At 45.1% G+C, this 15,026-nt stretch overlaps 1 protein-coding gene across 2 annotated transcripts in view; it reads right to left on the bottom strand.

Annotated features, from left to right (window-relative positions):
- Window positions 1–15,026, bottom strand: part of dnah5 (dynein, axonemal, heavy chain 5) — a 69,762-nt gene that overhangs the window by 15,207 nt on the left and 39,529 nt on the right. For both annotated transcript variants that reach the window (XM_023815099.2, XM_023815103.2), the window contains 16 exons: window positions 14,657–14,779; window positions 14,225–14,438; window positions 13,592–13,815; window positions 13,284–13,482; window positions 12,620–12,792; window positions 12,324–12,454; window positions 11,332–11,485; window positions 8,299–8,566; window positions 7,405–7,636; window positions 6,940–7,054; window positions 6,353–6,529; window positions 5,368–5,571; window positions 4,477–4,656; window positions 3,683–3,820; window positions 2,406–2,541; window positions 1,064–1,380 (listed from right to left, as the gene is read on the bottom strand). In XM_023815099.2, coding sequence (XP_023670867.2) covers window positions 1,064–1,380; window positions 2,406–2,541; window positions 3,683–3,820; window positions 4,477–4,656; window positions 5,368–5,571; window positions 6,353–6,529; window positions 6,940–7,054; window positions 7,405–7,636; window positions 8,299–8,566; window positions 11,332–11,485; window positions 12,324–12,454; window positions 12,620–12,792; window positions 13,284–13,482; window positions 13,592–13,815; window positions 14,225–14,438; window positions 14,657–14,779 — 2,985 coding nt within the window. The remainder of the gene's footprint in view (window positions 1–1,063; window positions 1,381–2,405; window positions 2,542–3,682; window positions 3,821–4,476; window positions 4,657–5,367; window positions 5,572–6,352; window positions 6,530–6,939; window positions 7,055–7,404; window positions 7,637–8,298; window positions 8,567–11,331; window positions 11,486–12,323; window positions 12,455–12,619; window positions 12,793–13,283; window positions 13,483–13,591; window positions 13,816–14,224; window positions 14,439–14,656; window positions 14,780–15,026) is intronic.

Genomic DNA, 15,026 nt, shown 5'->3' with positions numbered 1-15,026 from the left:
CAATAAAACCTTGGATTGCGAGTAACTTGGTCTACGAGTGTTTTGCTATACGAGCACAAATTTTTAATTAATTTTAACTTGTTAAACGAGCGAGGTCTTGCCATATGTGTATTACATACACACTTTGTCTGCCTAGCATCACGTAATCAACTGAGCCGATTCTTCTTCTCTCTCTCTCTCTGCGGGATTGTGGGTAATCGTCTCCCATGCTCGGTCTCAGTCGGCGTCCCTCACTCGTATAGTTAAAATTTAGTAGAAAAGCACCACCCGAATAAGGCCGTAGCAGTACGAGCGATGAATCTGTTTAACCACAATGCAATGTCCACATTTCCACGAAATCGAAAAGGAGGCAAAAGCAGCTGTCATTGTATAGGTTCCTTGTTAAAGTCGCACAAAAAGAAAAAGATTCCAGTGAGCCAACAGAAAGTCGTGGTACAAAATAACCCTCCTCTTCTCCTCTCTCTCATCTCTCTCACACCATCCACGATTCTTTTCAAAGGTAAAGTGCAGGTTAATTTGTTTTATGTATTTTTACTTTATATTTTGTATTAATCATTTTTACATGAATATATTTGGGTTGTGGAACGAATCATCTGAGTTTCCATTATTTCTTATGGGAAAATTTGCTTTGATATACGAGTGTTTTGGATTACAAGTACGATTCCGGAACGAATTATGCTCGCAAACCAAGGTACCACTGTACATGTACACTTTGTACAGTGTAAGTTCGCCATCTACACAAACACACATGGTGCATGTGTGTTTTTCCACCTGCTTCATGAACTGTTTGAAAGGGAAATGCGTTATACAAAGAAAAATAACATAAAAGATAGATAATAAGAAATGTTTAAAACAACAATAAAAATAACTACAAAAGTGAAGTAAACAAAAGTAAAATAAGACAATAAAAAGCAATATCAGTAACTGTAGACGAAGTGTAGAGTTTTCAATAGCCAACAAAAGGCAGCGTGTTGCCAGAACGACCATCCCTCCCAATACAGCCGCAGTGAATCGAGAAGCCGTAGAACGGTGGTAACAGAAAAGCCTGAGCTGTGAACTTCACCTGCAGCTCATTCTTGGCCTCCTTGTTCTTGATCCAGGTCTTGCCCTGAGTCTGAGGATCCAGCAGCAGCGGGAAACGTGTGGCCTTGGTGACGATGATGCCGTTCTGGATGGAGAGGTCGTCGTTGGGCAGCCCCTGCAAGTTCCATTCGCTCACCGTTGGAGCATCGATCAGCATGTCGGTCAGGTTCAGGTTGTTCCCGAACGGGATCTGCCTCGTCCTCATCTCCCTCTGCCAGTCTGTCAGCAGAAGGTTCCGGAACTCCTGGTTGAAAGGGCCGGAGTACGACAGGAACGCTGTAGCCAGCAAGACGTCCCCTGCACCATAAAATAGCCACAATTAAAAAAGAAGAAGAAATTAAGTCTTCAAACTATGGTCCATTTTGCTTTGATCTATGTACCAGTAAATGAAGCACATCTCTAATTTATCTTTGTTAATTTCAACCTAAAATAAGAGCACATCCCTTATAGTTAAATCAGCATAATCCACAGACAGTTTTACAGTCTAGAAATAAAGTCTGAAAGCATTTGTTTACCCATGTTAAAACTGTGCAGGGACTATTTGAATTACATTTAGCAGAATATCAATGAGAAACTATATTATTACAATGCAACACTAAACAATGCAAAAAACAAATGAATGCGGCTGACATTAAGCAGGGTGATCATGATAAAATACGACTACATGTCATGAGTGGAGAGGACCTGGCCAAGGGACAGAAATTGCACAACGCTTCCCCTAATTATTACAATTTCAGGAACTCCCAAGCATCAAGCAGGGGCCGATTTGTTGTTTCAAACCCCCCAAAAATAAAAAAAGTCTCTTCGGGGCCCCTCTCACCCCCTCAGATGTTTCAAAACCTACATAAGCAGTGAGTCATAAATGGGGAGTCAGAAGATCTATAAAGAATAACAAAAACAGGTTGCACTTTGCTTTAATTAATTGAACGTCATAGCACAAACGCGTTTTGGCTTGATGCCTTTCGCAGTGTGTTTAGTCAGGGGATCATAGCTACAGTAGCTGGTTAGCAGCACATGCTACTTCAGCATGTCCTAAATAAGGAACGCCTTTATTTTAAAATTTAGTGTAGTGACCTCGGGGGCTCCTGACCCCCCTCAGATATTTTAAAAATGAAATTAATAGCTAACGAGTACAGTCAGAAGATTGTAGCTAGCTAGCTAGTTAGCATAACATGCTGCTTCAGCATCTCCTAAATATGGAATGCCTTTATTTAATATTTAGCATAGTGCCCTGGGGGGGGGGGGGGGGGGGCAGACAAATGTGTGGTTTGAGTGCTGGTAAACACCATCTGTGGCTCGGGGGGGCCGGCTGTGGGACACACCGACGAGGCGCTTGCTGTGAGCGGCGAACTCCTTGCTCTGCTCGGTCCAGCGCTGCTTCTCACCGGCCAGGCCACTGATCAGGCTTGACGCCGTCTGCATCTTGTGCCTGCATCGCTCAGCATCCTCCCGGAGGGCCTGGTCATTACACATGGGGGGTGGGAGATAGTAAGCTGGCAGGAAACGTCAGGGCATCTCCAGGACAAGGAAGGTATGATAACACCTTACTTAAGGCCATGTCTTTAGCAATTTATAAACACATTCATAATGCATTATAATGCATTCATACAGCATTATAAACATGACTATAAATATCCATCAAAAGGCGTAACACATTATAGCGTAACATTTGTACTGCATTATAAAGGTATCTATATTCGTTTAGAAATTTTTGCAAATACCTTTTTATAAAGCCATGTTTATAATTTTTTATAAGTGCATTATAATTTGTTATTCATGAACGAGTTTATAAAATACTAAAAACATGGCCTTAAGTAAGGTGCTACTGACATTTTTAGTTTATTAGAAAAATAAATACAAAATAATGACAACAATTACAATAGCATGAACCAAAACACACAGGTAAATAACACTAACAGTGGCAAAGCATTCCAGCTAACAATCTTCCACCATGACCCAAAATGCGGGTCATGACTCGGAGGTGTGAATGATCATGTGACAAGGGATGATGGAGAGGCATTGAATTCAGACATTTGTGCCTTTTAATTTTATTACTAAGAATTATGCTTGTTAAGGTCATGAAAGACTTTCTAATTTAATGTTCCTAGTGTCGTAAGCCAATATTAAAATTATCACCCACTCCCTGACAATTCAACCCTCAGAAAAATTAATAATCAGACGTCTTAGTTCCCTAAGACTGAACTAACAGCAGAGAATTATGAACTAATTAATGATATTTACACAACTGCCTGCTCTATATTGTTGGACGCATCTGCGTCATGGATTCTGACTCTGATTTGTAAATGACACACTCACTGTTCTTCAGAGGTGTTTGTCAAAACTCCCTGAAAAATGGCAGAAGCATTTTAAAATTAGAATTACCATAGCTAAAAAGAAAAAAAAACATTATGTACTACTAGCTTACCTATTTGTTAACTGTTAGGCTCTACCTGTCTTTATCAAAAGCAAGTTTGAACAAGAAAACCTGCAAAATCTGCGAGCCATTTCTTTTGCTATGTATCATCTGGTGGTTGCCAGGTTTAGCGAGTGAAAAAGCAGCGCTGCGTGGCTGAGGGTCCCCGGAACAGCAGGCAGCCACCTGTTTCTCCATCACGGCCTTCTCGTATTCTCCCTGGACCACGTCCAGCTCAGCCTGCTTCTCGTCCAGCTCCGCCTGGGCCTTCTGTAAGTCGGCGTTGGCGATGGCAAGACGATTCTCCTGCACTGCCAGATTAGCCTGCAAATCGACGTGGTTGTAGGAGAGGAAAAAAAAGGCCACAAAGATTAACCTTCCTAATTGAATTAATAAGCACATCGTCAAACAGAGGGCATACAGACTGGAACGTGTGCATGATGAGCAGATAATTCGCCCCAGGATATGGTTAATGTAACATTTTGATCCCTTAATGTAATTTGCGTTAATTGTTCCTTCAGCCTAGAAGCAGAGCTAAGATTTTTAGAGTGATCTTGACACTCATATTTAAAAGAGGGACATGCACTGGCAGATTTAGTTATGGCCGACATTAGACCCCCAGGGTGGCATCTTGCTGAGAGTGGCACAGGGCACCCGCATAAAGAAGGAAAAGGAGTTTGCACGATCGGGTTTCCTACACTCGTTTGCACGTCGTGTCATGTCGTGATTTCAAATGACCATGTGGGTCAATAAGGCTTGTTGGAGTAGGTGCCCCGATTCTAGCTTGTGACCTAGGCTGGTGACCACTCAGAAGTACGTTATGGGGATGGGGGGCAGGGCTGGGTTAACCTCATGTCGACCCACTGGACGCCCAAGGTAGGGGAACTGGGGGAATCTATCAAATAGCGCACCAGTAAGTTAGTACAGTACTAATGCAATCAGTAAAATCGGTTTTAACGGGTGCGCAGAGCATACAGTACCTTCAAAGGGAGCACCTCCTTATTGATGGCAAAGAAGGAGGCCATGGCTTTGGTCCAGGAGCAGAGGCCAGCCACGTTTCCGCAGACCCGCTTGGCCGTCTCGATGTTGTAGTCGCTCATTTCAAAGTAGGGCACCAGCAGTTCCACTACCTCCTCATTAATGGTGTCTTTGGGAAATTGCTGGGGGGGTTCAGATGCAGGAGAGCCCGTCACCATGGATCGGACGCAGGCCGCGGAAGAGGAGCGCGTCGCGGAGAATCCCTCTCCCTGCACGACTGCCACTTTCTGCCATGTTTCATACATTTTATATTTCTAGCCTGTGCTCAATCCCCTTAGAGAACTGAAAAGGCCCGTAGGTCTTAGAGGCGAGAGCATAACACATTCTGGGCGATAAATGAAACATCGATCAGCGACACTGTGGTATTCAACGAAAACTGCATTTGCCACAGCACAAAATATTAACAAGGATTCCTTATTAACGTTCTTTAATTAGTTACACTGATTTTTTTTGCTGTATTTTTTTTTTTTCATTTTTACTCACTATTTTCCATCATCTTGCTGGAGATACCTTCACTATTTTCGATATCACTAAAAAAGATTGTGATGATGTCATCGACCTGATGGATTCTCCTTTACAGGATAATGGGGGAGACCCTGGGGCTTGTCCCAGGCAACACCGGGGGTGCACCGCGGATTGGATGCCAATCTATCGTAGGACACACCAGCACACTCGCACACCGTGGATGATTTAGCGTCATGAATTAGCCTAAGTGCAATTCATCGGCCTGCATGGGGTAACTGCAGGAAACCCAAGCAAACTCTACTGAAATGTATCAGCTTGAAAGAGGATTCAGTGTTTACATCTGGTTCGTGTTTCGCAGACCTCGTTACCTGCAGGCTTCCCAGGAAGTTACCGGCCGTCATGAGTTTAAGGGACTCCTGCCAGGACGGGACGGGGCAGTTCTTCTCAGGGTCCAGCTTCGTGGCGTTGAGCCGGCGCTGGAAGAGCAGCAGCACGCAGTCCATGATGCGCATGATGAGGTGAGGCGGGCGCCCCAGGGTGCGAACCGTGGCGATGTCCGACGGCTTGATCGTCTGGCGGGGCGACACAGAGACGGAAAGGAGAGAGAGTCAGTAAGCGAGTGAGAGAACGCCTTCGTGCTTTTCAACATTTCCCCCGCTATGTTCTTCTAAATGGACAATATTTAAGAAAATGTACATTCTTATAAATAATAAATATTTCACAGAAGAGATTGCTTTCAAAGCAATAGCTGACTAGTGCCATTATTTATGGAGGCAGAGACAGGCCTTGACATCTTCATCTCACATTACTATCGCATTTCCTGCGTCTATCCGACTCGTACATGTCAAAGGTTCATGACCTGCATTACGATAACAAGCCACCCAGAAAAAAAGCATGATGTCACCCAGCTTCTTTGTCATTGGCTGAAGCGTTGCTAGGAGCCTCCGTTGCAAATTAGAAGCTGGTAGCAGGGTTAGAAGAGGACCTCACAGAGGCCACATTTATAAAGCGGATTTATGGCTGCAGAGTGTGAAACCTCAGCGGTCATGGCTGTGTGAGACCTCCTGCCATCACCAAGTTCTATTTTTAAACCCTCCAAGGCAGCACGTAATTACACAGGAGCTACAAGCTTCAGTTAGTCACAGAAACATTACATGCCCACTACACTACCTCTAATTCAGCATCACAGGCACCAGGAAAAACCGGAGCGGCACCTAAAAACTCAAAAACAAAGCTGGCAAAAAGGAGGAAATATAATTGGAGGAGGCAGAAACGCATTTCCCTGTCCAACTGTGAGCGACAAAGCAGAGAAGCCGCAATAGAAAGTTCCCGGAAGCTTCCCGCGTCCCATACCTGCAGCGCGGCTTCCGCCTCCTCCAGCGCCGGCCTGGCGGCCTCAAGCTTCTCCTCCGCGATGGCCTTGTCAGCTGAGATGCTGTCCACGATGACCTGGGCTTTGTCCTTCACCTTCTGGACCTCCAGCTTCACCTTCTCCGCAGCCTGTGCCTTCACAGTCACCTCTTTCAAGACCTTAGAATGAAGCCAATAAAAAAAAAATCAGACAGAGCACATTCAGACGCTCATTGTCTTCAGTCGTTTCGGATTCTTGAGCTTTTGTTTTTTCGCAGCATTCATTCATAAATTTCATAATTAATTTAAAAACCTCTAATGGGTGGTTCGTTAGAAGCTGTTGGGCAGGAGTAGCTGCTGCCTTGTGTCAGACGATCTCATCTACATTTCTTAGCAGATGAAAGGAAAAATGCCTTTACCTTCTCAGATGACTAATACCATTGGTTCATCAACAAGCCAACATAATAAAAATAAAAACTTGAACTCAGATGGTTGCCATTGTTTTATTACAGATCCACCATGAATGTAGCATGAGCGTTTTGGTGCTAAGCCTTCATCAGTGCATGTTAGCAGCATTAACAGATACAAACCATGTCAGCCTTTTCATTGGCGACCTGAAGCTCCTTCTCCTTAACCTCCAGCTCCTTGCTCAAGACGGCTACTGACTCTGAGGCCTCTTTTAGCTTCTGGAGACCAGTATTCATCCTGTCGTGAAATTAAATTCAGTTAATATGTTTTCCACAAAGCATTATAAAAGGTCCACAAACAGAACCAATATCAATTAGATCAACTGTGAAATAGTGGCCTGTACTACGAAGCGGGGTTACTGGCTTAACAGGGTAACTTGTCGGATTTAAGGTAGTCTGGGCAAAATGTAAGTGAACGAATATGAAGTCCATTTAAACTGTGGTACCTTAAATCCGGTTTGTAGTACAGGCCACAGGTGACAACAACTCCCATTGAAATAGCATAAGAACTAATTAAGAGATAGAGACTATCAAGTTCTAGCTTATCGAGTTTTATCTCATCACATAAATAGACGGTTTGATGTTGACCTGTTGGCGAGGGTCTGCAGTTCTGAATGCTTCTCCTTGTAGATGGTTTTATAACCCTGTATGAAGGACAGGTAGGACTTGGGCGTGACGTGGGTCGACCGGCGGTATCTCCGGAAGTAGTCGGCACACTTCTCCGCCACGCCATCTTGGAAGGACCCCATGCAGTGCACGACCTCGGCCTTGACTCCCGGCGAGCAGTCGATGTCGTAGGAGGACAGGAAGTGCTCTGACACTGTGGCAAAATGCGGCATTAGGAATCATCCGGTGTCTTTTACATAAGGCATCATTATATTTAACTTTGAGAAGAATCTACATAACATCTACTCCAGGTAGGATGGTGCACAGAGCCGGGAGTTACGGAGGTGGAAGGAACTTGTAATTATCTGGGAGCATTTGGAAATAAGGAACAGGTGCAGTGAATGAATATGAAGCTTGGTACCCATTTCAATGTTATCAAAACCATTTCTGTGTAAATGTGTGTGGGGAGGAGAGGCTGTCCCAGCAAGGGGGGGCAAGGTGTTGAGGGTTGATAAAAGAGGTTGATCTTTCATCCCCTCAAAACCTGAATGACCCACCCTAAGAGTTAGCGCCCTCTCTCCCATCCAAGGTTAACATTTCCACATTTGCCAAAACAGCTTCTCTATTTCTTGTGTGTAGTTTCTTATCTCTTGTCCCCTGTCCAACCCCATCGAAAATGATCCTGAAATGAAAAGCCCAATAAATCGATACGTTCTGACCCATCCCCTGTGATTAGCGTCTGATCACTGTAAGAAAGGATGTCTCATGATTTTCTCTTTGATTTTGACTTATATTGTGTGATAGTGTCATAATAATTCCAGAAAGGCCTGTTTTACAGTCGGGGTAGTTAAGACCAGAAAAACTAGGAAAATGCACCTGCAATCAAAGCATCTTTAGGCCAACGGCTGAACCAATCCATGGTGCAGGCAGATATGAGGGCCGGGAACTTCAAAGCTCGGGTTCGGAACTTCTCCCCCACTGGGGAAAAACACAGAACCACGTGGAGGTTCTGCCGGACGCGGCTCATGAAGTACTCGTAGAGGTTCTCGTTGGTGGGCGGTCGCCGCGGTGATTCTTTTTTCATGATGGGTATGAGGTCACTGATGATCTCGTCCATCTCATCTCGGGCAAAGAGGTTAGACACCTGGATGGTGATGGCATGGAAAACAGAAGCGCGGATCATTCCGGCATGGAGGAAGAGAGAGTAATTAGTTCTTGGGAGCACTTTGTCAACCTGGTCTTAGATGTTAAGATTCTCAGAATAGCAACATAAATTAGGTAAATTATGCAATTAGGATTTAAGCAGAGGGAAATGATGACACTGCCTCTTGCAGTAATTGCTGGAGTCCCGCTGTGTGACGAAGTGCTCTACCTGACACTGTAAAAATAGCGGCAAGCTCATTACGGCTGCATTTAGCGAATCTCAGATGGTGTACGGCGGAACATCTGCGGCGGGCCCTGCACCACCCCGGAACCCCAGTGCATTAAAGGACTACAGAAAGGCACCGTGACAGCAAATTACACCTCAGCCAAGCCCAGTGGAAGAGTGTGAGATGATCAGGGCGAGCGTACGGCTGGAAGTACGGCTTCCCTCCTTCACCGCTCACAGGCAAATTAAGGAAGCCGACCTTGTCCATCATCTCGCTTCCTTTTGCTTGTCTCCCTTCTACCTGAACTCTCTCAATGACACTGGGGACATGCAGCTACGTCCAGATGTCATCCTTTCAGTGTCTGTTTCAATTTAAGTGTAATTTTCTTTGCCTTTATTGCACCTGCTACTTTCGGTTTTATTACTTACAACCATCAGATACTGAAACATATTTTCTGCACATTATCTATGGATATTTATGATTATTGTTTAATGGTTTGTCTCATACTTATGTCCCCCATTTTATTGTCTTGGAGTCAGGCAACCAAGCATTTCACTGCACACTGTACTGACCATCTCCACAAAGCCTAACGGTTTCATTGGGGTCAGTGATCTGACCAGTGGAGTCACAGTTTGTGACTGGAGAAGTAGTTTCTGGAAAGAAGTTTCAGGCTTGTGCGGGTGTCTCGAGTTTGGTCAAGGATTCAAGGGTTTTATTTTTCGCGTGCAAGGTATACAGTCAGGCCGTAACCTGCAGTGACACGGAAGGTGGTCAACACTGCCTTATGAACAGTGACAGCGGAAAGACATTTAAAATAGCCATATGATAATAAATAGACATAAAAAACACTGAAAGTTATCCTAAAAGCTAAAAAAATAAAAATGCACTGTAGAGTAAATAAGGCCTGAGATGTGCAACACAGTTCTAATAAAGTGCGATGGGCATAAATCAGATATAAATTAAAGTGTCAATCAGGTACGAAGCATGCTGATGGCTTGAGGGCAGAAGCTCCTTCTGAGCCTCTCAGGTCTCACTGACATCAGAAGCGCTTACCAGGCCTAAATGTATCATTTAGGCCCCTTCAAATAATACTAAATGCAAAGTCAGGCTGGATACACTACAAGTCGCTGGCAAAACCAAGACCGAAGAACGACTGGGAATCAGCTGTGAAAATTTGCAGTGGAACACACCGGCATGAGTAGAGGTGAAGGTTGACATACAGCCCAATCAGGGAGCTGTTTCAAAACCAAACACCAGCCATAAATGGGGCCAATAAGGACCAACTATTTCCAAATGCACATTACACTTTGCCATATTCCATATATCAGCCATTTTTCATCTATTTTATATTTCTTTATTTTTATACTTCATATTGATTCTCTCAGCCCATTTTTCTCTTTGTTTCATATTTATTCCATTAATACATATCTGCGCAGTTATATATCAACTTTGATATGGCAACTTTGATTTGAGTGCCTATGATTTTTGTGTGGTTCAATCGGTGTTACTAGAGCTACTCTCTTCAGAGTTCAGCAAGGATGGCTGTCTGAACACAGAAACTGCTCTGCGCCACCAGGGGGCGTCATTCCAGGCCTTTCCTGTAACCTTGCCCAGTACAGCAGAGAAGCTAAATAAGACATCTGCCCTGATATATGTGGATCACAAGCAGAGACTGAGGCAGAGTAACGTTTTTTTTACCGAATCCGTATTTCTAAAGTCCTTTGTTAAGCTGCTGCCTGAAAGCTTCCACTTAATTTTTTATAATCGAGAAAAATGACAGGAAGCAGACATTTTGGAGGATTTATTCTGTAAAGCTTCAGAAACGCAGGTCGGCGCATGCCGCACATTTTAAAATGATGGAAAAGGACCTTTAAAAATAGCCCATCGTTTCTTGTCTCTTAGACGTAAGCATGTGTTCACAGGTGTGTTATAAGCGAGTCCACACACAGGAAGTCTCAAAAGCAGATTTTGCAAAACGAGTTGTTGGAACTACCCTTAAACTCATACTTTTGGGTCATGTGCATTGGAACGTGTGGAAAATTGGACCCCATGAAAGCTTAGGGGCCCTTGGAATCGTCCTAACTGCCCCCCACAGTGCCCCTTGGGGGTGTAAGCATGGCTCCCTCTATGTGGAGTTTGCACGCTCTCCTGATGTCCTGTAGGCACCTGCGAGTCCTCTGGTTCCCTCCCGAGGTCAGACTAAGTGGCATCATCACCAAATGGTTCACCTTGCTCATAGTGTATGCATGTGTGTGTAAGTGTGAAGGGTGTTTGTGCACCAGGATGTACTGACATCCCATCCAGGAAGTACCTCTGCCTTCCACCCTGTGCTTCCAAGAATAGCCCTCCTGCCCCACCCCCCACCAAGGACCCTGCCCAGGACGTGCACTTAGACCAGTGTTTTTCAACCCAGTGCTCAAGGACCGCCTGTTAGGAGGGCTGTCTGGGAGGGGGGAGAAACGCGGACTGTCTGAGGGTCCCCAAGGACCGAAATGAGAAACACTGGCTTAAACAATGGATCGGGGAGAGCAGTACTGACCTCTCCAGACGATAAAACGTTATTCATGTACTCCAGGAAGGACTCATCCTTGATTTCATTATCAGTGAAGATGAAGCTAATCCCCTTGCCCAGCTGACCTGCTGTCCTGTAGAGCCCCTTCAAATCCTCCATCAGGTTGGAGGTGTTGTAGGACCTGGGGGAGCAGAGGAGGGCACAGAGCAGGTGGGCCGGAATTGAGAAGGGGGCGTGCGGGAGCCTCGCACGGCCTCGTGAGGTCACACTCGCCGTGGGCATTTTCAGAAGCCCAGTGCTTCCACAGAGGGCATCTCCGCCACAGTGAAAGCGAGAAAAAGTAAAGGCATTGAAGAGGATCCACATAATCAAAGAAGTATCATAGGGTCATGTCAGGAGACAAGTAACTGGAGTCCCATAGTCCATAGCGTACGCCACAGCATTTGCTAGCAGCAGATGAACGGCTGTCTATGTAGATTTCAGTTTGAAATGTGTAGTGCTGTCTCTCCTATCACTAGCCACATGCTGAAGGCAAAAGACTCTCTGAAATACTATGGTTTAAATGTGTTTCAGGTTATGTATTTTGAAAATGGAAAAAATCCTGCTGAGTTGCACAAATATACCACCTACTGGAACTAAATGACAATGTCCGTCGTCTAGTTTTGACAAAGATTCATTTCATATCAAAACAGCACTACATATCTTATTGGCTGACGTTTTCTGGCTAAATAAGAGGTCACAAATATTAATTGTGCATAATTAAAATGGATGCTTCAAAAGTATTTACACTGTAAATGAATGGTAAGTCGATTTTAACAGTTAACCACAGTGCAATCATTCTGGCCACCAACGTAACAGATATGCAATCACTGGAAAGCTCAGCTTGCGTTATTACAGCATGTGATAAAACCAGTTTGCACACTTGATATATTTCGCACCCAAACCCTTAACAAATATGAACCCAAAATGTTGCTCTTTCAATCATATCTGGGTAGTTGTGGTTAGGCGAGCTGACATACCTGGTTAAAGTGATCTGGAAGGTTTTATACCCAGCAATAAACGATGCCAACCTCGTCAGGCTCTGCTTCCCAGAACCCCCCACTCCGACCAGCAGGGCGTTTCCTCTGGGAGTCCGGATGATTCTGGAAACCTACCCAGAGAACAAAGATTCCTTATCACATATTATCTTAATTTAATGAAAGTCTACCGGCGCTTTGTAGGTTTCTGGTGACCAGACTTTGCTTAGGTGTAACTGTTAGTTGAAATGCTTAAAGCTTTCAGCATTCTTTAGTCCTACAAGTTCTTCTTCCCCTACCTTCACCAGGTGAACCATTGCATCCCTGAAGAACACCATGTCCATTCCAGCTCCTCGTATGCTCTCATTGTAGATGGTGAGGAACATGTTCAGGCGATCCTTCAGGCTAGGGAACGACTCCATGGGCTCGTAGACTTTGGGCATGTCGAAATCTGTGTCCTCGGGCTCCTCGCCTGTCCGTCAAAGTCATGTAATTAGACATGGGTTGGAAGATCCATCCATCCATTTAAGTTCAGTTCATCCGTTAAATTTGTGCCCTGAACGGTAGGAGGAAGCCAGGCACCTAGAGGCACCCAGTGAAGGACATGAAAACTGCACAACCCTCGGAGAATAGTGCCGCAAGCATAATTTAAGTTTATGTACAGTATATCCCATTAAATTGTTGCTACCTATAGTGATAAAATGTGTCATTTATAATCAGTAAGATAAAAAGAAGGAAGAGTTGACTTAATGTGTTTGTACACTACAGTTCGGGACAGGTTTGTACTTCCCCAGTCAAAAAGTCACCTCAGGACATCCATCCCCCTTAGTGTAGTGACTGTTTGTGGCCAACAGGGGTCCCCACACCGCACAGGCCCCATGTAAATGCATGATGTGAGTGGAGGTGAATACCGTTCCTGACTGTGGTGTTAGGAACTCTCTGCACTTCATCAAATCCCCATACCTGTAGCTTCAGGCGCATCCCTCAGGAAGTCGACAAAGTAGGAATCTACTCCAAAATCGACGAAAGCCCGGTCCTCCTCTCCCAGCTCCTCCTCGACCAGCTGAGCCAGCACCTGGTCGAACCACTCCACGTCCTCAGATACCGTGAAGCGGTCTGCGATGACCCTCTTGCACTCGTGCTTCCACAGTTGTAACACAACCTGTTTTGAGATGAAGAGGTTCTACACTGTCTGCATGTGCGTGGACATCATTACACAGCCGTTACACAAGGGATTCATAAGGGGCCCTTAAAGAAATAGGAGTGCTCACCGTGCGAGAGCGGACCACCTCCGCCGTGGCATTCAGCATGCCCTGCCAAATGCGGGACAGGTCACGCAGGTTGAAGATGTAGTGAAACTTGGCTGGAGTGGGCAGCATCTTGACCTTGGTGGCCTGCCAGAGGCGCCGGGTCAGCGGCACGAGGGCAGCCACACAGAGCCGCACGTCCTCCGCGAAGCCGCGCTGGGGGCAGAAGTGTCCCGAGCCGATCACACCTGCCAAAGCAGGAAGGCAATTACCGTCACGCCGCAGATGAAGTGCGGAGGCGAAGGGAACATTAAGGGAAGCGAGTCGATGCCGATCAGCCAGGCTGCACAGAGCACAAGGGTTTGGTGAAACATCAGATGAGTCCGACTTCATAAGAAAAAAAACGATATTCCACGAAAAGAGGGTTAACTTTAACAGGCGCTGTAACTAACATGAAAGCCTAATACGGCAATATGTTACCTGTCATATCAAACACCAAACATATGAGGTCTGTGCTGAAAAGCAGATTTTTCCACGGCAAAATTAACCTGCACATGGCTGGACGGCAAGAGAGTAAGACAGTCACACGTGTTCAGGAAAAATGCCTGGTAATAAGATCACAGAGATAACAAGCAATCATCTGGGCCTCCAACTGACCAAATATCTTATCGATGGAGGCGTTTGAGGGCAGGGTGCAGTTGAATATGGAAAACTGCCGCTTGAGTCTCTGGGGGATGTCGTTACGGCCCCCCCCCGGGTGGATCATGGCCGCCAGGAACTGAATGTCCACGATGCTGGTGAACTCCCCAGGCTTTTCCAGGTTGTAGAACCCATTCTGTTCCATCAGCTGCCGCACAATCTCATTCGTTACCTGGACAAGGATTAGTCAATGACATCGAAGTGTCCAATTTTAAAGATAATGGACCAAAGTGCACATAGAGGAAACTATGTGTCCTATCTTCTAGATGTTTTTGAAAGCCATCCAAAAAGCTAGTTTTTACAGCTTTTAGTCCCTATTTCGAAATGCCATGATGAACCTCGAGAGGGCACATTAATTTGTCCTTCCATTTTGGCAGCGGACTAACGTACCTGGTCTCCCCATTCGTTGATGACTGGCATGTTAACATCATCTATAAAGATTGTCATCTTCTTTCCTGCCGGGGGTCCGTACGTCGCTCCCATTCTCTTGTCAACATAACTCTCCACGGTGCGCTAGAATAAGCCAGCTTTGAATTACACGCCATTGGACAGCAAATTTCCAAAACCCACTCAGTGCATTTTATGTTGTTTTTCAGATGAAACAGCTAATGACTTAAAGTCAGGCTTTCTCATCATATGTTATAGTACTGGAAACCAAGACTCACTCAATCCTCATGTAATCTACAGTAATAAAGAACTTTCATTTAATTACCACAACACAGTAAATCCATAGACATTTTCTTGAAGATCATGTAGACTG

This window comes from Paramormyrops kingsleyae, chromosome 9 (genome assembly GCF_048594095.1).
Source record: "Paramormyrops kingsleyae isolate MSU_618 chromosome 9, PKINGS_0.4, whole genome shotgun sequence".
NCBI lineage: Eukaryota > Metazoa > Chordata > Actinopteri > Osteoglossiformes > Mormyridae > Paramormyrops > Paramormyrops kingsleyae.
The sequence above is the reverse complement of the archived record's forward strand: the minus strand, read 5'-3'. Positions and strand labels throughout refer to the sequence as shown.